The sequence below is a fragment of the Peromyscus leucopus genome, chromosome 9 (genome assembly GCF_004664715.2).
Source record: "Peromyscus leucopus breed LL Stock chromosome 9, UCI_PerLeu_2.1, whole genome shotgun sequence".
NCBI lineage: Eukaryota > Metazoa > Chordata > Mammalia > Rodentia > Cricetidae > Peromyscus > Peromyscus leucopus.
In genome coordinates this window covers 105,112,779-105,139,015 of record NC_051070.1, presented here as the reverse complement: position 1 = coordinate 105,139,015, position 26,237 = coordinate 105,112,779, and the positions used below count along the sequence as shown (strand labels likewise).

Below are 26,237 nucleotides of genomic sequence, written 5' to 3'. Positions count from 1 at the left end.
ATACTACAAAATGCTCTTCATAAACTATACTGACTACTTTCCTAACGACAGTGCTGTGATGTGAATGTGTCCCCAGGTTCACACGTTGGAAGCCTACTCCTTACTGCAATAGTGTTGGGAGGCAGAGCCAACTGGAGGCATTTAAGTCATACGGCCTCTATTTCTTGAATGAATTAATGTTATTATTGAGGGTCTAAGTAAAGAAGGAGTGGGATTCTTATAAAATGAGCCTGCCTCCCATTGCCCATTTTTTCTCTCTCTTTTGCCCCACACACCTTCCGCAGATGTAAGACAACCCTTAGCAGGTGTGACCATGGACTTCCCAGCCTTCAGAAGCGTGAGCCAAATACATTTCTGTTTATTGTAAATCCCCCTGCCTCAGACATTTGGTTACACTAGAACATGATGGACTAAGGCAGGTGACATTCCTTACAAGAACTTTAGCATCAAGAATCACGCCTTACTTTTGTTTGTCCTTTCAACATAACAGCTAGTTGGTGGCCAGTACTCAAAGTAGGGGTGTAAATCACTAAATAGTGAATTTTCCACATTGTGGCCAACAAGTGGGTTAGTCAACGAGTGAACAAATCTGATCTTCACAATGTCTCACACAGACGGACTTTTTTTCTTTTTAAATTTTGGTCTCGTTTTGCGGATGAAGAAATTGAGACTCAAATAAAGACCAGAGTCCCACACCTGAGGCCTCATCATGTCTGTGCTCCTTTCTCAGAGCACATTCTACTATACGACTATAGACATTTTCTCGATTTTTCTAGAAGAGTTCCATCCCTTTGAAGACTTCGTTCCTCTCTGCGTTCCCCAGCTCCCCAGATGTCCTTGTCTCTCCACTGCTCTACCACAGCTGGCTGTGTTCTGTTCACCTCCTGTGGACAGTATGTCTATTCATCGTCTCAGACCACACACTGAGAGGCAGGATGCCATCAAGCTTACAAACATGGAGTGTGAAGAAAGAAAAGGCTAGTTCAAAGTCCAGCTCCATTAAGGAATTCTTTAAACCTGGGGCAGCTTCTTAGAACTGCAGCCTTCCTATCTATATAACTACAGCACCAAACTCGGGGGACTTATCACTATTGACCAGGTAAGAAATGCATGAAGTATTTGGCGTAAACATTAACTGTTGGCTCTTATTTTAGAACTCTTCATAAATGGTTAAAGGGGAAAGAGAACCCATCCATCATTCATCCATCCATCATTCTTGAATGTCCATGCCAGTACACTCCACATTAATGGTTTCACTTAAGATTCCTTTTACTATTTATTTATTTTATGTATACTGATATTTTGTTTGCATGTACATCTGCACACTGGAAGAAGGGATTGGATCCCATAGAGAGTTGTGAGCAGCCATGTGGGTGCTGGGAATTGAACTCAGGACCTCTGGAAGAGCAGCCAGTGCTCTTAATCACTGAGTCTCTAGCCCAAGATTGTTTAAAGTTTCCTATTACTATTATTAGTGTGTATGACTGTGCCATGGAGTTTGTGTGCAGGTCAGAGGACAACTTATGGGCTTGGCTCTCCCCTTCTACTTTATGTGGATTACAGGAACCACATTTTGGCAGCCAAGCTTTCCTGGCAAGCACCTTTACACCCTGAACCATTTTGCTGGTCCCTGCTTAAGGTTTTTGAGGACAGAGCTCTCACAGAAACGGATATAGATTATACATTCAATATATGTTCTATGGTTAAAAGATGAACAGAAGAAACAAAAATGCTTCAATTAGCCTTATTAAATAGTAATTCCTCCCCTCGCTTTTTTTTTTTTTTTTTTTCTTAAATTCGTTCTTAAAACAGCTTGAATCTACTTCTGGAAATTTTAGTCTTGCTTACTGATTGATTTTTCTATTTTAAACTTGATTTTGTGTAATCTGGAGGCTTTGCTTTAAAAATTGATAGCACAGATATGACTAATATTTTTAAAAATATTGGCATTTTCATTTACTCTATAAAGGGAGACTATCACTAATAATCAGCCTCTTGTTCTTTCTCATCTGATTTTCTGGTGCTGCTGTTCAGCCTCCAAGTCTGTGTTGCCCTTATTGAACCCTGACTCAAAACCCTTTCTGAAAGAAGCAGGCTGTGAAGGAAGGAGGGAGGGGCTGAAGAGCCCGCCAGCCAGGATGCCTGTGACTCCTGAAATTACCACAATTCCCCACATGTTACACAAACACGTTACACTTTGAGGTACAGAGAGATGGAAGGAAGCCTGAAAAGCACCACAGGCAGGGAGGAAAGAGCACTCTCCATTCCACGCCTCGGCCCTCCCTGCTTCCATCCTCATAGCAACTCCACAAGGCAGGTGTTTACAATCTCCGGGAAGTTTAGCAGCTTTACTCAAGGTTACAAAGCCATCTCAGGGTAGAGCCAGGAATTGAATCTAGGATGCGGTCTAGAGCCAAGGCCCCCCTTCTTCAGACTAGACCCCTAAGATGACATCTAGAACCAAGGTCCTTTTCAGAGTAGACTCCTAAGATGACATCTAGAGCAAAGGTCCTTTTCAGAGTAGACCCAAGTTTCCAAGTCAATATAGCTTGAAAGATTTCTCAAGTAGTTAGGGAACAAATGTGTGACTCAAATATTAGAAACAGGAAGGGAGCAGAGACTGGTGTATAAAGTACATTGTAACTCTGACTGCTTTTCCCCAAAAGCTGAAACCAAATGAGCAGGGGAATTAGTTCAGCTAATGTATAATAGCATGATTCAGCCATTAAAAACAAAATCAGGAGCTTGTGTGAAGCCCTTGGTTTGATTCTCAGTACCGCACATGCAACAAAATGCACAAAACCCCTGCTTTCCCCGACAGTAGGATGTGAGTGGACACAGGTAGGACTTAGTTTTCTATGCCTGCCTGTCAACCCAGATGGGAGATGGTGCAGGGTCTTCCAGCATGGTATCCCATTGCATCCTCTCTGTACCACATCTCACATGCTTACCTTTCTCACAGTACGGCTCTCCATCCTCCATGTGGAAGAGGCTGTTTCCAAAAGGTTTCTTGCAGGCTGCACAGATGAAGCAGGTGGTATGCCACGTCTGTCTCAGAGCGTGCATCACTTCCTGGAGGGGAAAAAAAAATCCACATTCAGGACAGAAAATATCCCAGGGGAAAGGGAGCTAGGCTTGGCTTCTGAATCAGGCCTGGCTGCTGTCCAAGTAGCCTAGGGAACAGGGCAGGAGGGCTCACAAAGCAGGTGCTGGGGAAGGCAGGGGAGGGTGGAGAAGGGAGGTCCTGCTTATCAGGGCCACTTTGCCCAAAGGGCACTGGGAGTGAGGGCCACAGGTGGATGAGCAGTGGCCAGGCTGTGAAGCAAGGGCTTGCTTTGCAGAGCGCCAGCACCGTTCGAAGCTGGTGGCATATGTGTATACCATTGCTTGCCCCAGCTAACTAGTTCCCTGGCTCAGTAGTTAGGGGAAACTGATTCCATTCTAGGATGGAAACGGAGTTGCCTTCTCTGTTACCAGCAACTTGTTGATAGGGTTTCTAGCGGGACCCCAAAAATCTTACGGGAAGGGAGGAAGTCGGTCCAGGTGAAGAAAAGACAAGGGTCGAAAGAGAGGGGTGCTGCCCACTTACCCCCATGATCTTGGTGTTGCACTTGGCACAGAGTGGGGCAAAAAACTGCTCGTAGCACCGTTCACAGTAAACATTGTTCTGCTCCTCCACAAAGCACACATCTGCCAGGGAGTTCTTGCAGTAGGCACAGTTGAACTCTTCTGGATGCCAAGAGCGACCCATGGCTACCAGGAAAGGGCCCCTGGCATGGCAGAGAACAGCACAAAAGTGAGCCCCAGAAATTAGGACCAGATCTTTTAAGAACCCCAACAATCTTCACACGTTTACCTAGTGATGCCCACTTTGAGGGTCCTTCTAACGAAATAACATGTAATTCTGAGAAAGCTCCACGCAGAAAGACGTCCATTGTCATATCAGTAACAACAAACAGAACCGGAAGATGGGCATGGGGGTGCACACCAGCACTTGGCAGGCAGCTAAGAGTTCAAGGCCAGTCTAGTCTACACAGTAAGTTCCAGGCTAGCCAGGACCACACAGGAGACTGTCATAAAGGACTAACAATCTGACACCTAACCAACAGAACCTGGACGCAATTCAGTATCTGCCACAGAGGACGGAGCAAACACGTCCCAGGATTCAGTTCATCACAGGTTATTCTGTGAGCAGTGATGACGGGGGCCAGCCTTTATTAACTACTGAGTGCTCGGTGCTCTTCCAGAACAGTCTTACATTTGTAACAGTTCTATGAGGGAGGAACTATTGCCTGAGAATCAGTAAAGAAACAGAGGCCCAGGAAGGCCCAGGAACTCATTCAAGGTCCTGGAGCCAGGAAGCAGCAGACTGCACACACACGATGCTTCCGTTTCAGATTAGTGTTCAGAGCATCAGAAGTGCCAGAAAACTTCACGGTCTGATTTTTTTAGTTCCGTGTTTTCTAGTTCTCTGCTTGTTTGTTTTTCTTTTTTGTTGTTGTTTTGTTTTGTTTTTCTTTTTTGTTGTTGTTTTGTTTTTGAGAGGATCTCACTTTCTAGCCCTGGCTAGCCTGGAACTAGCTTTTAGAAGAGCCTAGCTTTGAACTTACAGAGATATGCCTGTTTCTGCCTCCCTAGTGCTGGGGACCAAAGGTGTGTACCACCATGCCTGGCTCCTGCTTGTTTTTTTTTTTTTTTTTTTTTTTTTTTTTTTGGTTTTTCGAGACAGGGTTTCTCTGTGTAGCTTTGCGCCTTTCCTGGGACTCACTTGGTAGCCCAGGTTGGCCTCGAACTCACGGAGATCCGCCTGGCTCTGCCTCCCAAGTGCTGGGATTAAAGGCGTGCACCACCACCGCCCGGCTTTTTTTTTTTTTTTTTTTTTTTGGTTTTCCTGCTTGTTTTTTAAAGAGTATGCTTTTCACATATGGAAGCACATACCATGCATATACTCAGACAAACCTCATTTAGTAAGCATGGCCTGAGACCCCTGACTTCATATATATATATATTCCAAGACAGGGTTTCTCTGCGTATCTCTGGCCATTCTGGAACTCACTTTGTAGACCAGGCTGGCCTCGAACTCATGACTTCTAAAGAAAATTACTTGCTTTAATTTCAGTGAAGTGTCTATCAGAGCCTTAAAGAGGCATGGGACTGTCTGTAGAAAGATCCAGAAGCAACTCAATAGGAAAGCTGGGTCAAAACCAGCACTGTCATCCAGCTTGCAACGTGCTCAATAAACCTACTGACAGCAAGGCTGGAGATTCCCAGAACCCAGCCTTAGCCCAAGGGGGAGCTCCTGGCACCGGGCACCAAGCTGGGAGCTTCACCCACTTACCTCATGGAATCCTCCCAACTCCCCAGGGATGTGGGTGTCACACAGGCATGGAAGCTAAAGCTAATAGAAATGAGCCTGAGAGACCCGAGGCTGCCCTGTGGAGCCGGCCTTTTGCCTCTATCTGCCCTCCCAAAGCCCGTACCTGATGACATTGTTGCAGTGCCCACAGAGGGGAGCCCGGCTGCTGGCTGGGAAGCGCTCAGCTCTCTGGAAGGTGCCCCTGGTGAGAGGGGTCACCTGTGGACCTGTTGGGTTGTAGGCTGGAGCCCCCCGGGGCAGGGTCTGCTTGCTGACAGAGGTGGTGCTCTTTCCAGGAGCAAACTTCTGAGAGAAGTTGTCATCGGTCACCCAGGGTGGGCGGCTGGCAGCCTCAGCAGGGCCCCCACCGTGGACTGCTGATGGTGTGGGGTTATAGTTTGGAGCAGGGGAGGGGGTATAAGCTGGTGCAGGGGAAGGGGAATAGGTGGGAGCAGGGGAGGGGGTATAGGTAGGTGCAGGGGAGGGGGTATAAGCAGGAGCAGGGGAGGGGGTATAGGTAGGTGCAGGGGAGGGGGTATAAGCAGGAGCAGGGGAGGGGGTATAGGGAGTGGGACTGTAATTGGCTCCTGGGGACGGGCTGTAGGTAGATGCAGGCACTGTAAGCCAAAAACACCCAAAGAATACGCGTTAGGAATTCTTTCTCCCTCATCTGTTGCCCCAGCCAGAGAACCATAAAAGATGAGCTTAATATTGGAACAGTGTAATTGTTAAAGGAGAGGTAGGTGTTCGTGTGTGTGTGTGTGTGTGTGTGTGTGTGTGTGTGTGTGTGTGTGTGGTGGAAGGAATCCAGGAACTCAAGTACACTAAGCAAATGCACTACCACTAAACTACAGATCCACATGCCTGAACTTCTCAGTGAACCAGATTTTCACTCTCAGCAAGAGCCTGGATAAACAAGGGTGGCAGCAGAGCCCTGGGGAGCCTTGCACAGGCCCCAGGAGGAATGTAGCTGTAAATATTATGGCTGTTCAGGGTGGGGTTCTGCCAAGCTTTGGCTACCCTGGTCCTATAAAAGATGGGGAGCAAGATTAGGGAGTGTCTGGACAGGAAGTGGGTAAGAGCCGGTCAACTCAGCCTGGAGTGGAGGATGTTTCAGTGGGGCCCTGGATGGTGATCTGACTCCCAGATATCCCAATCAGAATGTGTTTGCTCTACTTGTAACTAGTCTAGTCTTCAAGACAGAGCAGATGTCCAGGAAGCTGGGTTCTCAGGTTCATGTTTCAAGTTCATCTACTATCGCTGTCTTGAAAATAAGGTTTGACTTGATTTGTGCTGGGAAGAAATCTGTCTTGATTTGATAGGTTCCCACCTATCCTAGTCACTCAGTGAACCTGGGCAGAGGTGTGAACACCATGCAGCCCAGGGCTAGCTGCTCAGTTGGTCTTTGGCTGGCCCTGCCAGGTCCCTGCTCCCTTCTGCTCGCCGACATCACCCTGTGCAGACTGAGAGTGCACATGACCCCCTAGAGATTACCATGAGGGACAAGAATGGATTGCACTCCCACTGAAACCTCCTGCTTGCCTCCTCCGAGAGTGGAGAAACTGAGTTCATCACACAGAAAGGGCATAGCAGTTGCTAACACTCTGCCAGGGCTCTCACAACCCAAGATTGCGCTGTAGAGAACCCCACTGCAGAGACAGCTGAAGAGATGTAGCTGTGTGTCCTGAGCACCTGGTCAGCCAGTTCTTTGACTATAGCAAAGATGGTTCTAGAAAGCCTCACCTCTGCTCCCAGTCTATTCTTCTGGGCAGAGCACTATCTTACCCACCAGGGAGCATTTCCTGGTAGCCTCCCTGCCCACATCCAAGGGGTGAGATGGATTGTACTGAAGCAGTTCTCTCTGGATCACAGCTGGTCTCAGAACCGTGACCTGTCTGGTCTCTTTTTCCCATCGGGTGCCCTGAGCTATCTTGGGTGGCTCCAACTCGATGCCTATTATTCCCAGATGACTGGTACTTCAGAACTGGGAAATGCAGAGCACCTATGTATCCCCTTGCTAAACCCTGCACAGCCCTGCCCTAGAGTGATACTGGCTCCCAAAGGTGGATTCTCCAGCTGGAGTCTTCCTCCTCCCTTATGGGTGAGGCACATAGCAGGTCGGTCAACTGAGTCAGATTCGGCATTATTCCCTTTTACACTCGAGGGCTTGAGAGCTCGGGGGAAGCGGCAGAGCAAGATTGTAAACCTTCCTAAACTCCAGGCTGCCTCTCTAAAGAACACAAATCCAACTTCCATTGGTGTACAACATCACGGAGAAGTCACTTTTAACACCCAGAGGAGACCCTGTGCTCTGGAAGGAAGCACAGGCATCAGAAGCCCTAATCTGAGGCTTGGGACTCAGTGCTTAGAGCACCTGCCTGGCATTTTTGAGACTCTGGGCTCCCTACCTAGACTTCTCCCTCAGGAGAGCCCTGGTTTCACACTCTCCTAAGACTTTCTGGCCGTGCATCCTTGAGTAAATAAATTCATTAACCTTTCTGAGCCTGTTTCTTCATCTAAAAATGGTATTGGAATAACTGTAAGGATTGAGGAATGTAAGAAACATAGTGCTTAATTAAGTACCTGATACAGTGTGTGTGTGTGTGTGTGTGTGTGTGTGTGTGTGTGTGTGTGGAGAGAGAGAGAGAGAGAGAGAGAGAGAGAGAGAGAGAGAGAGAGAGTGATTGAGGGTGAAGATGGCAGGGACAGTAGCATCTGGGTTTCAGGGTTGGAATGTTCTATCAGCTCATCTCAAGGCCTCCCATGGTCATGTGGCAAGCCCCGAGCAGGTGTACTGGAGGACGGCATGGGGAGGGGGTGTGATTCTCTGAAGTCGGATTGCTGGGAATTGAACCTATTTTCCGGGTTGGAATGAAGGATGCCCTGCCTACCTCCCGGGGTGTGGTGGGAACCTGCAGGAGTGACAGCACTTTGTAAAGCTGTAAGTCCCAAGCTCAAGGTGATCCACCCACTTCAACAGTTTTACCTTGCTTCCTCGGGTCCAGGGGGTCTCAAGATGGGAGGGGCAAGGGCCACTTTAGAGAAAGAGAGCGGGGATCCCACAGAACTTCAAAGCAGCTTCAGCCCTCTTTTGTACACTTTGGGATTCTCTGTAAGTTATGTCTTCCTTTCTCTTTGCTTTTCATTTCATTTTTTTCTATCCTTCTTTTCCTTCTTCCTTGTTTTATAAACCACAGTCCTCTGCTAAAAGTGATTGCGAGTGGTAGTTTTCGCTTGTTTTTTATATGTTTGTTTGAGACAGGGTTTCTCTGTGTAGCTCTGGCTGTCCTGAAACTTGCTCTATCAACCAGGCTGGCCTCGAACTCAAAGATCCACCTGCCTCTGCCTCCCCAGTGCTGGGACTAAAGACAAGTACCATCACATCTGGCAAAACCTTTTTTTTTTGTTGTTGTTGTTTTTTACATATAGCCCAGGCTGGCCTGGAGCTTACTATGTATTCCAGGCTAGCCTCAAAAGTTCAGTGATCTAGGGGCTGGAGAGATGCCTCAGTGGTTAAGAGTACTGGCTGCCATTCTTGAGGTCCTGAGTTCAATTCCCAGCAACCACACAGTGACTCACAACCATCTGTAATGAGGTCTGATGCCCTCTTCTGGCCTGAATACATAATAAATAAATAAAACAAAAAAAGTTCAGTGATCCTTGTGCCTCGGCCTCTTGAGTGCTGGATTACAGCCTTGGGCCCTGACACCTGACTCTAAAAGGGATTATGAGCAAAAGCCCTGTGATGTCCAAACCATGGCCTTATGTGGTCTCTAAGCACCTGAAATGCTTAGTATAAATTAAGATGTGCTATTAAGTGTAAACATTTGAAGACTTAACAAAAGAATATAAATTGTCTTAGTAATAATTATCTTATATTGATTATATGTTAAAAACTGTTTATTTCTTTATTGAATGTGCTCAGATGTATGCTTGCATGTATGTCTCTGTACCACTCACATGCCTGGTACCTGGGGAAGCCAAAAGAGGGTGCAGATTCTCTGGAACTGGAGTAACAGATGGTTGTGGGTCCTATAGAAGAGCAGCTAGTGCTCTTGACCACTGGTCCACCTCTTCAGCCCCTTGTTTGTTTATTGTTTGAGCCAGGTCTTGGTGTTACCCAGACTGACCTAAGTGACCTTCCTGCCTCAACTTCCCAAATAGCTAGCATATACCAGTACAGTATCTGGCTCTAAAACATTTCTTTGTTTTGTTTTGGTTTTGGTTTTTGGAGACAGGGTTTCTCTGTGTAGATTTGCGCCTTTCCTGGAGCTTACTTGGTAGCCCAGGCTGGCCTCGAACTCACAAAGATCTGCCTGCCTCTGCCTCCCAAGTGCTGGGATTAAAGGCGTGTGCCACCACCACCCGGCTATAAAACATTTTTAATATACTGAGCTGCATCTGGAAAGATGCCCAGTGGTTAAGAGCATGTACTACTCTCATGGGAGACAGGAGTTGGGTTCCTAACACTCATGTCTCACAGCTAGCGCTCTCTCTCTCTCTCTCTCTCTCTCTATTTCTCTCTCTCTCTCTCTCTCTCTCTCTCTCTCTCTCTCTCTCTCTCTCTCTCTCTCTCTCTCCAGGGCTTTTCTGTGTAATGACTCAGGCTGTCCTGGAACTCACTTTATAGACCAGACTGGTCTCGAACTCACAGAGATTCACCTGCCTCTGCCTCCCGAGTACGTGTCTCAGAGCCCTTAACTTTATACTCAGGCTTCAGGGGATTCCACACCCTCTTCAGGCCTGTGTGTGGGCAGCTGCACTCAAGGGCACATACCCACACACAGACACACACATACATACAATTAAAAGGGAGTGAGAAAGCTGGAGATATGGATCTGGAGGTATGGCTCAGTGGTTAAGAGCACTGGCTGCTCTTCTGGAGGACCCGGGTTCAATTCCCAGCACCCACTAGGCAGCTCACAACTGTCTATAATTCCAGTTCCAGGTGATCCAACACCCTCACATGCAGGCAGAATACCTATGCACATAAAATGAAATATATGTGTGTGTGTGCATATATATATATATATATATATATATATATATATATATAATCTCCTGGTGTGATGGCACACACCTTTAATCTCAGAACCAGGGAGGCAGAGGCAGGAGGAGTTCAAGGCCAGCCTGGTTTACAGAGCGAGTTCCAGGACAATCCCGGTTACACAGAGAAACCCTGTCTCAAAACAAACAAACAAACAAACAAACAAAAATTCCCTGAAAATGTCATATGCTGAGCTAAATGAAAGTATTTAAATCAATTTCACCCCGCTTTCTTTTACTTTTTAAAACTGTAAAAATGGGTTCCTCTTGGATGGCAGCCCTCGATGAAACAGTGGCTGGCAAGTGCTGTTGGCTTCCTCACAGAATTTTGTGTTAACAGTCTACAAGAAGGCAGAATACTTGCGAGTCAACTTTACAGACAACTTGGAGAGCTTAAGCGGCCACTCAAGGTCAGCCAGCTTGCAAGTTTCCTACCTGAACGCACCCCTCTGGGCTCCAGATCTCTCTACACCACTCTGAAGGCGGAAACAGGCTTCAGCATGCCGGTTCCAAGTCAGCCGGGCCTTCGCCCACCTTACTGTCTCCTGCTCCAACCACTCCCTCTGCAGGGCGGACGACCTCTTCCTCCCATCCAAAGCCTTTCGACTCCCTGAACCTCCAGCGTTTTCCAAACCCCAACACAAGGCCTCAGAGAGGAAGGCTGGAATCCGGACCGGGTTTAGCCACCTCCTTCCCACTGGGGCGACAGCGGCCGGCCGGAGGAGGACTTTCCACTTGGAGCGGTTCCTCTAGCAGATCCCTGGGAAGAGGGGTGCAGAAAGCATGGTCCCCTCTCCCTACAGCTCTTGCCTGCCTCGCCCCTCCATCCCCCCAAATGCCGGAAAAGACCTGACATCCCATCTAGGAGCCCCGGGCTGTTGCTATTTCTACGTGACGGAATTAAGCCGGTTCAAATTAGAAGGTGATATTTCATCTCTAATTGGCACGTTCAAAAGGCTCCTATCGCACTCGGCGGCCCCGGGACTGTGTAATTAAACAAGGTGATCTGAGTCACTCCGGCCCGGGCTAGGTCCTCAGCGAGCGCCCCGGTCGGTCGCCGCCCGGCCCGCGGGCCAACGTGGCCGTCCCCGGGCCCACAGTGTCCTCCGCCCACTGGTCAAGCAGGCCCGGGCCCCAGGTGTTCTGGGGAGCGGACGCCCAGCCCCGGCGCCAGAGATAAGATCCCAGGGCGAACGCCACCCTGCCTGCGCCAGCCGGAAGCTGCGGCCGGGGACTGGCCTTGAGCGGACTGCTAGTGCTCGCCGGTGCCCTGGTCCCCGAAGCCCAGCAGCGGCGGAGCGGGGTGCGGACCCGCACTGCCTCCCTCCCCCGGCCTGGCAGACTGTCAGCCGCCCCCGGAGCCCCGAGAAGGAAGGGTGGAGGCAGGCCTCTCCTCCGCTCCAGGCAGGAATGAGTTAACGTCTGCTCCGCCTGGGAACCGCCAAGAGGCCTGGGCTCCGGCACGTCTGGCCCGCCTCGGCCGGCTGGAGCCGGAGAAGCTACTGGAAAGCCGGGCCGCCCCCTGGCGGGCCTGGAGAGGACAGGTCAGGGAAGGTGCCGGAAGCGCCTGGCGGTGCTGCCAGGAAAGGGCTTCCTTGTGCAGTCACAAGGCCTCACCTGCACCTGACACTACTCCATCCTCCTTCTGCAAACTTCGTCCTGTGTTTCCAGTCTGCACCGGGGCGTTTTTTCTGTCTCCTACATAGATTTGTACCGATCCCCTTCCAAAATGCCACTTCGGCCTGTGAAGTTTTGACTTTAGAACTTCCTTTCCTTGGCCAAGAAGTGGCTTCATCTGCAGAGAGCCCCCCGTCTTACTCAAATGAGAAAGTTCAGGTCTCAGAGGTGAGGCGGTTTGCCTGTTACTTATGGCAGGCCGGGTGTTCCTCTCAAGCTGAAATGCGTCCTGTCCACATTCAGTTCTCTTTATACAGCAGATTCTGTCGCCTCTCAGCAAGTGTGTGCTCCCCCAAGCAAGGCCCCCAGAGGGAAGCTTCCTAGGGTCTCACTCACATCTTAACAGGATACACTCTGGAGGCTAGACTTTGGACGTGCTGTTCTTTACCCGAAGGCTGCTTGGCCAGTTCACACTCGTGGAACACAAGCCTCTCTTCCTTCTCCCTTGAAATGACCCATACCTATCTTAAACACGTCTGTAGCCTACCCCCTCAGCTTACCGTGAATTACTGGCATGTGCGTTGGAAAAGGCCGGTTGTATGCATGGGCGAGGGAACGGGACGTTTGGAAAATGACACCTTTTGTTCAGTTTTGCTGTGAACTGAAAACTGTTCCTTTAAAAGTCTGTTAAACTGGGTGTGGTGGCACATGTTTACAATCCCAGTACTTGGGAGGTCCAGGCAGGAGGATCAACAGCCAGCCTGGGCTACATGAGCCGCCCTGCCAACAAACAGGCACACAAAAAGTCTATTAAAATTTTTATGTGTGCTGGGCGGTGGTGGTGCATGCCTTTAAACCCAGTACTTGGAAGGCAGAGGCAGGTGGATATCTGAGTTTAAGGCCCCCTTGGTCTACAGGGCTAGTTCCAGGACAGCCAGCCGGAACTGGCTACATAGAGAGACCCTGTCTCAAAAGCAAAACAAATTATATGTGTATAATAATTTTGAGGAGAGAAAGACATTTGTATTATGATAGTAAATGGAAAATTATTGTTGCTTTCTATAAACTCAAGATAACAATAACTACATGTTGAAGGTATAATGTTTCATTCTTTTTTTTTTTGGTTTTTCAAGACAGGGTCTGTCTGTGTAACCTTGGTTGCCCTGGAACACGCTCTGTAGACCAGGCTGGCCTTGAACTCACAGAGATCTGCCTGTCTCTGCCTCCTGAGTGCTGAAATTAAAGGCATGCGCCACCACTGCCTGGCTATGAAGGTATAGTGATTAAGTGGAAATAATGTGCCCACCTAAAATCCTATTTTGTCAACCGGTGAAATGTACACCAAATGATCATTATAAGAATACTTAAGACTCATTCCCTGTGTGTGCACAACTGCCAGAGTACAGAATGCAAGTTCATGGTCTCTCTGTCGCTCTATGATGTGTTCAGCCTGCTTGCCTGCCTGCCTACCTGTCTGTCACGAGTGCATGCGTGCCTGTGTGTGTGTGTGTGTGTGTGTGTGTGTGTGTGTGTGTGTGTGTGGCTAGGGACTGAACCCAGGGGCCTCACATGTGCTAGGCACACACTCTACCACCAAGTTGACACCTCTAGCCCCTGTCCATTTTTCTACGCCTTTGTTGGATGTCTCCTCATGGCAAGCTCAAGTCAGGCATATACAAAAGAGAAAGTCTGTCACAGCCCTGGCCTCCTAAAGTTCAGGATCAGAACCGGAAGACAGTGACTAGATGCAGGGCTTGGATGTCAAGGGCCTTCCTATAGGCAGAGCCAGAGCACATGGGGGAAAAAAAAATCAGGGAGAACCTGAAACAAACAAACAAACAAAAACAAAACAAAAACAAAAACCCTGCTAGAGCATTCTCGGGTTCTTGGAGCAATGGCTGACAGGAAAGTGTGCCTCGCACCAGCCTGAGACCTACCTTGGGCTCTGAGGAAGAAGGCCCATTCTGCCTAGGAGATTAGGAAACAGGCTACCTCTCAGCCCTGGAGGAAACCCCTGGGCACTGACTGGAGGGGCCGCAGAGACAGGACGACAACCAAGGAGTTCTGCCTGGGGCCCACTGTGAGGAGACCCCCCACTGCTATGTCCTGTGTCACCCGAGGAAACCAGACTGGTTGAGCAGCTTGCTCAAAGGACAAAGTGACACAGTAACCTGGCCGAAAGCCTGGGGCTTTTTTGTTAGTTTCTTGTCTTCCAGTTTGAGGCTGATCCAGATTCTCAGAGAAACAGCTTTTGACTTCGGCCATCCCGCTCTCCAATGCCCAGCCCTCTTTTCTCTCAACTTAGTCTGGAAACATCCCTTTCCTAAGAGCTAGATGGCTCCATCCCCGCCTGGTACAGCCCACCTGCTTCCAAGGTCAAACTCGGGCTCAAGGTCTCCCTAGGATTCTACCCTGCAAGCAGGGGCGGGCAGGGAGAACTGAGTCCCCTTGACTTCTGGGTCTTGGTGTGGAGCAGATGACCCTTTGCGGCCCTGCCCCCACCTCCCTCTGGCTCTCACCTGGCTGGTAAACAGAAGGCCGGATGCTGGCAGTGGTTACGACTCGGGGCTTGGGTGCAGGGGCAGCTGGACCCTCACTGTAGCTGGTGTCGGCAGAGGGTGCTGGAGAAGAGGCTGCCGCGGGGCTGTAGGCAGAGGCCTGTGGCCTGGAACCAAGACAGAAGAGTTAGAAGAAGAACCGTCCATTGGTCTCCGGTACCCAAAGCCATGGCAGGTTTGCTATCTGATCTCTAGGCAGGACCATGACAGAAACACCCATTGGATCGTTTCCAGAGTCTACGAAGAAGCCAAAGGGTCTTAGAGGGGATGAAGCTACTCCCTGTGGCTAGCGCTGACACCTCGGAAAAGAGAGAGGGAAGGTGCCAGCCAGGCAGAGCACATGGAAATTCCACAGAGGGATTTGTAGTCAGAGGACTGTGGACCTAGGCAGAGGGAGAAGGGAGGAGAGCAGGGAGATGCGGATGGTCACAGCTACTCCCCTTTCTGGGACGCCCTGGCCACCTGGTCTCCTTATCTTATTCTTTTATGTTGCTGCTGGAGGAAGCAGTAGTCTCACATTTTTTGAGGGGAAAAAAATGTTCTGTCATTGTTCATGGGAAGAAGTGAGGAGGCCCAGCAGCTCCTCAGCCAACCACTCTACTTCTTAGACAATCGCTTCCTCCCATTGGCTCAGCTGTCAAGATTCTAGAGCAAGCAGCCTTTTCCCACATGTGGCTCAGGGGGAATGGTAGCAAGGAGATGTACAAAGTGTCCCAGTTCTTTGCCCTCAGGAGCCTGCTGAACCTGGCCTCTCTCTTGGGGGAGCTGAAGGCTCCAGGAACTCCCAGCATCCAGAAGCTTAATCCTGCCTGATGCAGTGTTTTCCAGCCTTACTTGTTTGTGAAACCGTTTTCTTCTTTTCAAACAGATGAATATCTTTCCCTCTTTACATGTTCTGTATCCTAAAGAGGACCTTGACCACACCCAGCAAATGGGCCATTGGTGAGATGCTAGAGAAATGAACCTTAGAAATACACCCCAACCTTTGGCATCCTGTGTCTCTCCCATCTCTTCCCTATGAGCCTACTAGACCTGCTGGGGCAAGCTGTGGAATGAAGGATTGCCTTCTTGTCCTGGTCTCTGGAAGGGTTGGCCCTGGCATAACAATCTGCCACTGATAACCTGAGTGGACCCAAGGAAGTCTGGATACTGTCCCAGGCAGAGGTAAAGTAATCTTCAGAGCAGCATCCCAGCCCTGGGGGGCTATGCATCCTTCCTTTCCCTTCCCACCACATTTATAGTTAAGGCTTCCTCTGCCCTTCTGTGGCTAGATCCCTGAGCTAAGGGCAGAGGAGTAAGCACACTGGTGGAAAGGAGGACACAGTATGCAAAGGGTGCCCAGCTTCTGTGTGGCTGGATGAAGCTACAGGCCAGTGGGTCAGGGCCAGACTTTCCCACCACTGGGGAATACCTTGCCTGCATCCTGGATTGGCATGGGGAAAGGAAGCAGAAGCCGAAGACATCTGGTGAAGGGCCAAGGTGTACATCCAATGAGCACCTCTAGCTCCAGCTCTTTTTGAGCCCATGTGTAAGGAAGGGAGGCATCTGTGCTCAGAGCACACTCCCTGACCCCTCCCAGTATAGCCCAGTGCCCTGTGGAATCCTCCTCTGCCCTCTTGGTAAGGTCATGAAAAGAAAGAATTCACCCTCATGGGGGTCTCCTAAGGCCATCAGCAGTGAGTGAGCAGCCCAGACATGGAGGCCTGGAGCATGGAGCTGGAGTTTGCCCTTCAGTGAGAGTTAGGGTTGGGGCTAGACTACTCGTGGGCTTCGGCACCCAGGACTTCTCTTTCCCTGTGCACGTTGGAAGGCTTCCCCCACCTCTCCACAACAGGGACATTTCTCATCTTGCATCAGAGCTCCTGCTCTGTGAAGGAAGCAAGGCCCTAATGAGAGGAGGGTCTGCAGAGGAGGAGTGGAGGCAGTCTGCTTGAGCCTGTCCTAGGCAAATGGGACAGAAGCACTCTGGCAGCCAGGACCAGGCTCGCCCCCAGTGACTGAACTGGGCTGGAGAAAGGCTGGGCTTGCCACCACATGGGATGCTGGGAAGCTGCCTCAGGCTGCACTATGACCCTATACACCATGACCCAAAGAGTCATGTTTTCCCTGGGTGCTGGGGAGTCTGGGTCCCCGCCCGACAACAGCTGAGCAGTTCCTGGAAGCCTGCAAAACACAACTGGGCCAAGCCCGCTCTTGAGTGACCCACCCAGCCCCCCTCTTCCTCCTCCCTGCATGCCCCCTTCCTTTGGCCTCTGTTTTGGTCGGTACCCAGGAAGATAGGCTGAGACACCGGAATTTAAAGTACTTATTTTAACTGTTTCGTGTGTGCTAGGTGCTTTATGGACGAGTCTTTCCAATAATGACCTCAATATACATGTGCATCCTTAGACATCATAGCTGATGAGGAAACTGAGGTTCAGAGGTTAAATCACTTTCTCAAGGTTTCAAATAGTAAAGCTCTGCACAGAGTGGGGGATTGAAATCCGAGTACGATGGGGACATCTGAAGTTAGACTGTTTCTACACCAAGAGAAGAAAAGGATGAGGAGGTGGGCAAGTTAGCAGCTAAGCTGTCTGACCTGACTAGTTCAACGTTCCCACCTCCCAGGAGCCTGCCTTGATTTCTTCCAGCCCATGTGGATGACTGTCATCTTCCTTTTCTGTGTTCTAAGAACAAAGACTGCATAGTGTTCCTTTGCTATGTGTGATGTGTTGCTCATGTTCACATGTGTGTGTGTGTGTGTGTGTGTGTGTGTGTGTGTGTGTGTGTGTGTGTCTATCACCAGGGATGTTCCCCTGGCCGGTGGAGGGTGGAGGGGGCTGCAGAGCAATAACAAAACTCTCATTAATCATGGCTGGTGTACCCCACAAAATGCATCCTGACTTCCCCTTCACACTCCTCACCAAGTAGTAGCAGCCTTGGCTTCTTCGGAAAACATCAGGGACCTAACTATTTGGACTTAGCTGCCCACAAAGAGGCTTGCAGTGGGTCCTTTCTTGCCTCCTTTTCCCAGTGTTAGGTCTGGCATCTGTGGACCACCAGTTACCTCGGACTCTCCACAGGGCTTGAGGCAGGACCTGCAGCAGAGGCAGTAGCAGCATGGGCAGCAGCAGCTGTGGCCAGGGTTGGCGAGGCCGCAATGGGAGAGGCAGCAGCAGGCAGCTGGGCAGAAGCAGGCAGCAGCGGGGTAGAGGCCTGGCTGGTGCACACTGGAGCATGCTCAATAGGGGTGCTGATGGGGTGGGATCAAAAAGACAACAGGTCATGTGGGCCCCAGGTCTGGGGAGGCCCTCTCCATGGTGTGGGGTGAATGGAAAGTACCATCTGTTCTGCATATGGAGCAGGATGCAGGGGTGTGTGAGGGAACATCCTAAGGTGCTGGGGAAGAGCTCCTCTGGAATCCCAGCAGGGCATGAGCAGACTTCAGGGAGGGGCCTGGCAACATGATCTTGGAGGGATGTTTACCCCTCAGTCTTTCAGTACTTCCTGGTTTTTCTTTCCCAGTGAACCTCAATGCAGTGGGGAAACACATGTAGTTATCAACCCGGTCCCTTCCTGTCCAGTTTGCCTTTGCCTTCTCCCTCATGCTTGCACATTCAGTCGGGAGCGTAAATTACATCTGGGAAAGGAGCCCCCTTTCCCTCAAAAAGATATCTGAGTTTAAAAGTCCTAGGCTCTAGGGCCACAAGAGGGTGGGCTTTAGCCCAGGGCACTGACGGTACATCTGACGGAAGTTGGACAGACAGAAGCTACCATGGAAAACAGACCAAGGGTACATGGACCAGAAGAGGTAATGTGGTCAAGAACCATTCAGGGATACAGAAATTGTGCCCCGTTTCGTGACATACTCTGAGGAGTGGCAGGACCTATAGGGAGGGCACAGGTAGACCCTACTGAGCTGATAGAGCCTCGCGTCACCAGGTATCTGGGTGTGCTACCCATTCAAGAGTGACGTGAACTCGGCTCTAAGCACATATAGAGCTGGAGGCTCTTTCTACTGAGAAGCAGCCTCTCTGCCTGTGTAGAGCAGTGTAATCAGGTAGGATGGACATACCCAGTACTAGCCTTTGCTAGCAGGTAGACCAGATGCCCACATGCCTCCACCTGAATGCCTGGGTATTCTGAGAGCCCAGACTGTCCCAAAAGTCTTCTAAGAAGACAGATCAGTCAGAGTTTGGATTGAGAGGATTAGTTCTGCTCCCTGGGAATGGGACAGGGAATAAAAACTCAGCCATAGGGCTGGGGAGATGTCTTGGTCAGTAAAATGCTCACTGCTTAAGTGTGAGGACTTGAATTCAGATGCCTAGCACCCACATAAGAAACGTAAAAAGCCAGATGCAGCAGCCTGAAATTCTAGCACAGGAAAAACAAGAGAAGAGGATCTCTGGGGCTTGCTAGCCAGCTGATCTTCAGGTTCAGTGGGAGACCCTGTCTCAAAAACTAAAGTAGACAGCAGCTGAGGAAGACACTTGACATTGACCTCTGGCTTCCAGACATGCATAGAATTGTGCATGTATACCCCTTCCCCAACAAGCACTCACTACAATCTACAGTTCCGGCCCTCCCACACAAACCGTGAGAAAACAGAGAGACACACATCCTGTCTTGTCCTTTCCTCTTTCTCCCCCCTCCTCCCCCCTCTCTCCTCTCCTCCCCCCCCCTCAACTGCTCTAACACCTGTATTCAAGTAATTCTCCTGCTTCAGCTTCCCTGTTAATTGGGACCACAGGAAGGAACCACCATACCCAGCTCATTCTTAGATCTTTGACTGACATTTCTCTTTGTACCAATAGCAATAGAAGATACGAAACTCCTACAAGTTGTAATAGCTCCCCCAGAACCAGGCCATCTATTTGCTCACGTTATACTGTGTTTCCACCATTATTCTTTAAGATCTCACAACAGCCCTCTGATGGCGGCTAATCAACCCTATTTAATAAGTGAGGAAATGGAAACAGAATTCATCTACCCAAGGTTCTGGAACTTACCCATGGGAACAAAATGACTGAGGGTCAGTTTGACTTGCAGCCTTAACCAGTATTTCACAGAGGAAGAAAGAGACCTCTTCTTGTGGTCAGCCAAGGTGATCTGTCTCTGTTCAAAGGCAAATCCTTGCTGGACCCAAGTAACATCTCAGCACTTCCCTCTTCCATGTGCTCCACAGTGCCAAGTCAGCCCGTTCTCCCCTTTTTCCCTCCCCCCTCCCTGGATGATTCGTCTTATAGGTCTCATCTGGAGACCAGGGACCTGGGGTTGAGAGACACTGCCTCTCCGGTGAAACATCACACAGCTAGGTAAACTGGTGGTACACACCAGTTATCCCAGCATTTGGCTGGCTTTGTGAGTTTGAGGCCAGCCTGGGCAACACACAGCGAGTTCCAGGACAATCTGGACTCTATCGTGAGACCCTGTCTTAAAACAAAACCAGCAGAAAAAATCACACAGCAGCTTCTAGTTTGTTGAGTTTGGAGTGGGGTTGAGACTGATTTCCAGCAAGTTCCCTGGTAATGCTGATGCTGTTGGTCTATGGACCACACATGGAGGAGCAAATTGTGAGATATCTCTGTCTGTCCCAGATAGGAATGCCAGGAAGCCACAAGCCGCTTACCCAAGCATCTCCTAAATGACCTCCATTCAGTTGGAAAGGAAACAGGTACAAAACAGAACAGAAGGGTTAGAGCTGGAGAAGCAGTGAAGTCGTGGGCTGGCTATCCCATAGTGAAGAGTGAATTCAAATGGGCCTGTGTTAGCTACGTCCTGCCCAAGACTGTCATGGTTTAGTTGTCAGAGAGGAGGCCTTGGACAGTGCTGTCCTTGACACTTCTATGAGGCCACTTGCCCATCCTCTGTGAAACACCTTTGCTCCTGAAATCCATGCTGATTACATAGCTATCCCAGAGAAACGGTAGATCTCGAACGCTCCTAAGCTGGCTGTTGGAGGCCTCCTCACAGGGTGGCCAAGTATGGGAAGGCTCAGGGTGACATAGACCGTCGTGCCCCTCCCTGGTTCCGTCCCACATTTCCAGTGGACCACTGGAAACTGAAGACCCTGACCAGGGTGGGAGTGATGGAAAATGTCTGGGCTATGCGAAGAAGACATTGGCTGTCTGTCCCCTTTGTCCCAGTGTGCTACAGCCCAGCATATCTGCAGCTTTCCCTAGCAATAGTTCCAAATGAAGCCTGGATTTCAGGCAATGAAGTTGGAGTAGGCCCCAGAAAAGTTCACCATTGACCACAGAGCTAGGACAAAGGTTACCATCAGAGATGCATGGGCACGCACATGTGCCTGCTACTCTGTTCTTGCTGAGTGCATCCTATCTAGGATCACACTCTTTCCAGACACCAAGCAGTCACCAGGGTCTAGAGAAGGGAGAAGAGACATCAAAGTACATCCTGAAGGATCTTGGGTTCTTGTTCCACGTCAGTTTCTGCACGAGGTTCCACGAGTCTCCAGAAATTCCAAAAAGCAGGCACCAGCAAGCAAGCATTACAGAGAATTTACATAGCCTCGACCTTAGTCCTAAAGAGAGTGCTCACAAGATCGCCCCGGCCTGGCCTACAATTCCACAGCTGCTTCCTGACTTGTCATACACTCAGATTCTTTTTTTCATTTTTCATGAAAAATGTTTGGTGTTGGGGATAGAACTCAGGGCCTTATATATGTGCTAAGCACACACTCTACCTCCAAATCCATAATTTAATTTAAACACCCAGTTAAAAATAAAACCCAAGCAAACTAGATTCAGATCTGCTTAAGAGAGAGTGTGGCCAGACAGCATTGTGCAGCTGTGGTCCCCCTTTCGATCTGGGAGGTATCAAGGTGGCCCCATGCCTTCACTCTGTGGGGCGAATTGGAGTTCTGTTGACGTTGTGGTTGGTGGCTGTGGTATGTCTGCAACAGAGGGGGCTGATAGCGGAGGTGTCATGTCTGGGGATTTGTGGTCACTGGACTCAGGTTGTAACTGTTGGTAACGGGGATACTATGATTGGTCCTGGTGGTGTGGAAGAGGATTCGCCATGATTAGGGTGTTCATGTTGCCTATGTTAGCTACGACAGTGAAGTATGACAATTTCTGTTGATTGGATGATGAGAGAACATCACTCAGGTGTTGGTCATAAAACTGTTCATGCTGCCATCCACCTAGTGGATATTCTATCTTTCATTTTGGTGACTATAGCTCAGGGCAGTTCAGCTAATGCCACTTTGTAACGAGGCCAGGGCCCCCATTACACCCTGGGCTTTGGGAATGTTGCCTATCAGCTGCAGTGGGAATAGAATCCTGCAAACTTTGCCCATTCCATGTTGCCCTCAAAATATATTCCAGATCCCATAGCCTGGAACTCTACATCTGGATCCCAGCTCTTCATGACCTTCTCTGCGGCCATTCATCCTGGTCAAAATGATTATTCTGGGATCTTCCATTCTGTTCTTTGACTCACCATGTCTGTGCCCTCAGATTAGATGGCCAGCGGCCCTGTCTAAACATACCCCATCCCTCAAGACCAAGAACACTAACCTCTTCTTCCAGGAAGCCTTATCCTCCAGTTAGAGGGGCTCCTCCCTCTGGAGTCCACAATATCAACCTTGTATTGTGGTTACAGTTACACAGTCCCTTTCCGAGTCTGTTAGCATTCTTGGTACCCAGGAACCTCACTCATAGATGTAGGGTGCTAAGTGAGGGAAACACTATTTACTTTGAGGATTTTATGTACGCCCTCGGCCTGGAGCCATACAAGGTGCTGCTCACGGTGGCCTGGAGGAGCTGAGAGGCACCAGGCTGCTAGAAAGCAAACATTTTAGTGCTTTAACTAATGGGCTCCAAGAGAGTACTAACAGTCTCGGGACTGGTGACAGAGGTTTAGGGTCCAACGACTTGGAGTGATCTCCTCAGGTCCTTTCCCACCCACAGGATACCCACTGTCTGGGACCACTACTACCTCTGTGTCTAGCCGCCTCCTACCCTGCAACCTACTCTGGGACCTCACAAGTCATCAGTCCAAATACGGGTGAGTTCCAGCTTGCCTAGATGAAGGTAGACGTCTCTTGTCCTCCCCCGGGTGTATCCCCCAGCCAGGATGACGATTGTTTGGACTTGCCCTGGCCCTGGCTTCAAGCTGTTAGAAGAAGGAAGGGGTAGGAGGCGAAGGAGGAACAGGCTGGTAGAGAGATTAGAGAGAGCATCTCAGGGGTGGGTAGGAGTGAGCAGCTTCCCCGGCTGGCCATTCCAGATGAGCTCACCAGAAAGAAAGGGTGTTTTCAGACAGCAGGGTGGGAGCAGGGGTTCCAGCCATCCAGCCTCAGGGGAGGTAGGGCATCCTCAGAGTTGGTCCTCTGTACCTCCTTCATTTTCCAAATGCCATCGTCCTTATGTCCTCAGCCTATGATTCCGTGGAGCGAGGAACCAGGGTGCTTGTAGGGCAGGTGGGTGGAGTGTTGGCTTTGAAACAGTAACCCTGCTGGTGGGGGCTAGAACTCTTCAGTCAGGCTGCTCTGATCAGCTTGGCTAAGTGCTCCAGAGTAGCACAAGGCCACAGGTGGGGCCCAGAACAGGAGCCAGCTGGAGGCCGCCCCCCACACTCCTGTCACCAAGACTCTGCTAGGCCCTTCCATCTCCCTGTCCCCGACCCCCACCTCCATCCCCTGGGCTGTCCTGTAAATGGTCCCATTGTCTAGGTGTGCCTGTTGGAGCACTTCTCAGATGATGCTGGGCATAAGGATGGCCCGGGTGAGAGGCTTTTAGCATATTTCCTGACGGTGAGAGAAGATGGCGCCACCTCTCAGTCATAGCTGGGCGTAGAGGAGAAGCCACAGTCCTGGGGCAGCCCCCATCCACATTGCTGGGGAGAGGCAGACAGACTATCCCGTGTGGATCCCTCATCCTGGGCCCTTAGCCTGGGGCGTAGGGAAGCAGGGTGAGCAGAGCTGCATGGGGCCTCACCTGCTGGACACTGTCCCTGCCTCTCTGTTGGCCATACCTATCCTCTCTGTCCCAGACACTGTCCTTGAAGGCCCTCCCAAGGTGGGGTGCAGGCATACACGCAGGCACAGCATGATTGGGGCTTGGTTTGTTCATTTCAGATCCTCTTTATTTCAAAACAAGCATGCTTATATGTACATGAGAAAGAACTATGAAGCCAGCACACAGGTACAGAGAAGAGGGTGCCCACTCAGGACCCTGATCTGCAGGCAACGTGTTCCAGGTGAGTATAAGGCCAGGTGCTGAGTGGGGTGGGCGCATGAGCAGTGGCCAGTACATTTTCATACTGCGTTAGGCCAGCAAACCCTGTTGTGTCCCCTCTGGACTACAGCTAAGGATTTACACAGGGGTGTTCAGAGGCTCTGCTTGTGGGAGCTGGGGTGGTCACACTGGGGTGGGGATTGGAGAGGTAGGAAGGAGGGGCTGAGTGCGTGGCCCTGGCCCCCAGCTGTCAGCTCTGGGATAGGCGGAGAGCAGAAGTACTACCGTAAGCTACCAGAGGTGCCCCCCGCACGGTCGTTCATTATCAAGCATCACCATGGGGCTCACATGCCAGATCTGTGTGGGAGGGGAGTGGGGGTCCAGCCTGCCATGGGTCAGGGGAATCCAGGCAGCCTTTTAGCTTTTAACATTAAGGATTTGGGCTGAAAGGCCGTGGTGCCAGTTGCGCAATTTGGCAAAACGTGGGCTGTTACGTTCCGTTTCAAACCTTTCCCTGTGGCACAGAGACAGAGACAGAGAGAGAGACAGAAACAGAGACAGAGAAACAGAAAGAGAAAGAAAGGGAGAAAGAGAGGGGTTAGGGGACATGTCCACCATTTCCCTGCCTGAAGCTGGGATAGCAGGAGGGGTGGGGATGGGCGGTGCCATCCTTAGGGTACTTACTCTCCAGAGGGCAGGCTTGGGCTGGATGGGGCAAGACTAGAGTTCTGGGACAAAATGGAGGGACTGAAGTCCCTGCCTTGCTTGGAGGGAGAATAGGGGCCTGGTTAGTGGGCCAATGGGCAGAATGGGCAAAGGGAGGCGGGCTCCCTGGCCCATGTGGCTAGGGCTGGGCAGAGCTGCTTTGGCTGTGGGCTCTTGGAACTGAACCAACCAGGCAGGCAGGCCCGGAACAGTCTCTGTCCTCTAGCTGGGCACCAAGAAGAAGGAACACTTAACTTCTATGATGAGGACTGTGGGTAGACCTGTCACCTCCCTGTACTGCCTGGCATTCCTCACCTTCACCATCTCCAGAGAGAAGCCTTCACATGCTACCCTGGGCTCCTGCGGGCCCAGGCCTGAGAACAGCCCAGGCCTACCCCAGCTCACAAGCACACACACATACTCACTGTCTCAGAAACAAAGGGGCTGGACTTACTACTTCCTGTCAGTGGGGCCTCTGGGAGGCCCGACCCACAGCTGGCCAGGTGAAGGTGCGGTGCAGGCCCCCAGTGGCCAGAACGCAGAAAGGGAAGAGCAGGGAGAGGCCGGCCAGTGATGCCGGGATGCTAACCCTCCCTACAGAAGGGCCTCGAACACCTCCATAGCAGAGGTGGCAGGGACCACATCTAACCACAAACGTAGTGCCCTCAACCTGAACCGAGACACAGTTTTTAAAAAGTAATGCTGGCATTGTCGCCCAGAGGTAGAACTGTGAATAGTTAACTAAGTAAAAACAAAAATCAAAATCTAACTGCTGTATCCACATCACGGGATACTACTTAACAGTAAAAAGGAACAAATAAACCACAGGCTGAATAACCTTGATCCAAAATGCATGGGACAGAACTGTTTTGGATTTCGGATCGTTTGGGGATATTTGCACATATATAATGAGATATCTTGGGGACCCAATATAAAATTCATGTATATCGCATATACACTTGCTACACCCAACTCAAATGTAATATTTTTATGAGACCTGTGTTTTGCTCCTCCCACGGCTCCAGTCCCGGAGATTGAACCCGGGGTCTCATGCATATAGGCAAGCCCCCTGCTACTGAGCTACACCCCAGCCTGGCACCCGAGTCTATTGTTTCTCTTTTTCTTTTTGGGACAAGGTCTTGCTATGTAGCTGGTCTGGAATTCTCTGGTCTGGACCAGGCTAGCCTTGAACTCACAGAGATCTGCTTGCCTCTGCTTCCCAAGTGCTGGGATTAAAAGCACGCATCACCACTGCCTGGCCTAGCATCATTGACATAAGGTCAAAGGTAAAATTTTCCACCTTTGGTGTTCATGGTGCTCAGAAAAGTTTTGGGTTTGGGGCACTTAGGATTTTGGAATCAGTGTGTGTGTGTGTGTGTGTGTGTGTGTGTGTGTGTGTGTGTGTGTGTGAATTTGTACTGATTCATTCAACAACTTAGATAAAGTGTGTGTGTGTGTGTGTGTGTGTGTGTGTGTGTGTGTAATTTTGTACTGATTCATTTAACAACTTAGATAAAGTCCAAAGGAATTTTGTGGATAGAAAAAGCCAACCCTAAAATGGTCCTATACTATTTGGTTCATTGCTGGTCACTGGTAAGGGGGTGGGCAGGGTGTGTGTGTGACTGTATGGAGACATGTGAAACAGTCTTAGGTGTGAGACAGTCTGTGTTTGTGGTTGAAGTGATGTCATCATTACCAGTGTGACATTGTGCTAAGACTTTGCCAGTGGAAATGGAAGTGGGGAAAAGGCACAAGAGTCTCTCTGTTTGTTCTCTC

At 50.1% G+C, this 26,237-nt stretch overlaps 1 protein-coding gene across 10 annotated transcripts in view; it reads right to left on the bottom strand.

Annotated features, from left to right (window-relative positions):
- Ldb3 (LIM domain binding 3) overlaps nucleotides 1-26,237 on the bottom strand; it is a 66,422-nt gene that overhangs the window by 12,157 nt on the left and 28,028 nt on the right. For 4 of the 10 annotated variants that reach the window (XM_037208699.1, XM_028878321.2, XM_028878322.2 and 1 more), the window contains 5 exons: nucleotides 17,624-17,809; nucleotides 14,539-14,684; nucleotides 5,481-5,973; nucleotides 3,590-3,770; nucleotides 2,952-3,072 (listed from right to left, as the gene is read on the bottom strand). In XM_037208699.1, coding sequence (XP_037064594.1) covers nucleotides 2,952-3,072; nucleotides 3,590-3,770; nucleotides 5,481-5,973; nucleotides 14,539-14,684; nucleotides 17,624-17,809 — 1,127 coding nt within the window. Of the gene's footprint in view, nucleotides 1-2,951; nucleotides 3,073-3,589; nucleotides 3,771-5,480; nucleotides 5,974-14,538; nucleotides 14,685-17,623; nucleotides 17,810-23,631; nucleotides 24,271-26,237 lie in introns of those variants that run through there. The other 6 variants (XM_028878324.2, XM_028878325.2, XM_037208701.1 and 3 more) reach the window with 2 other exon arrangements.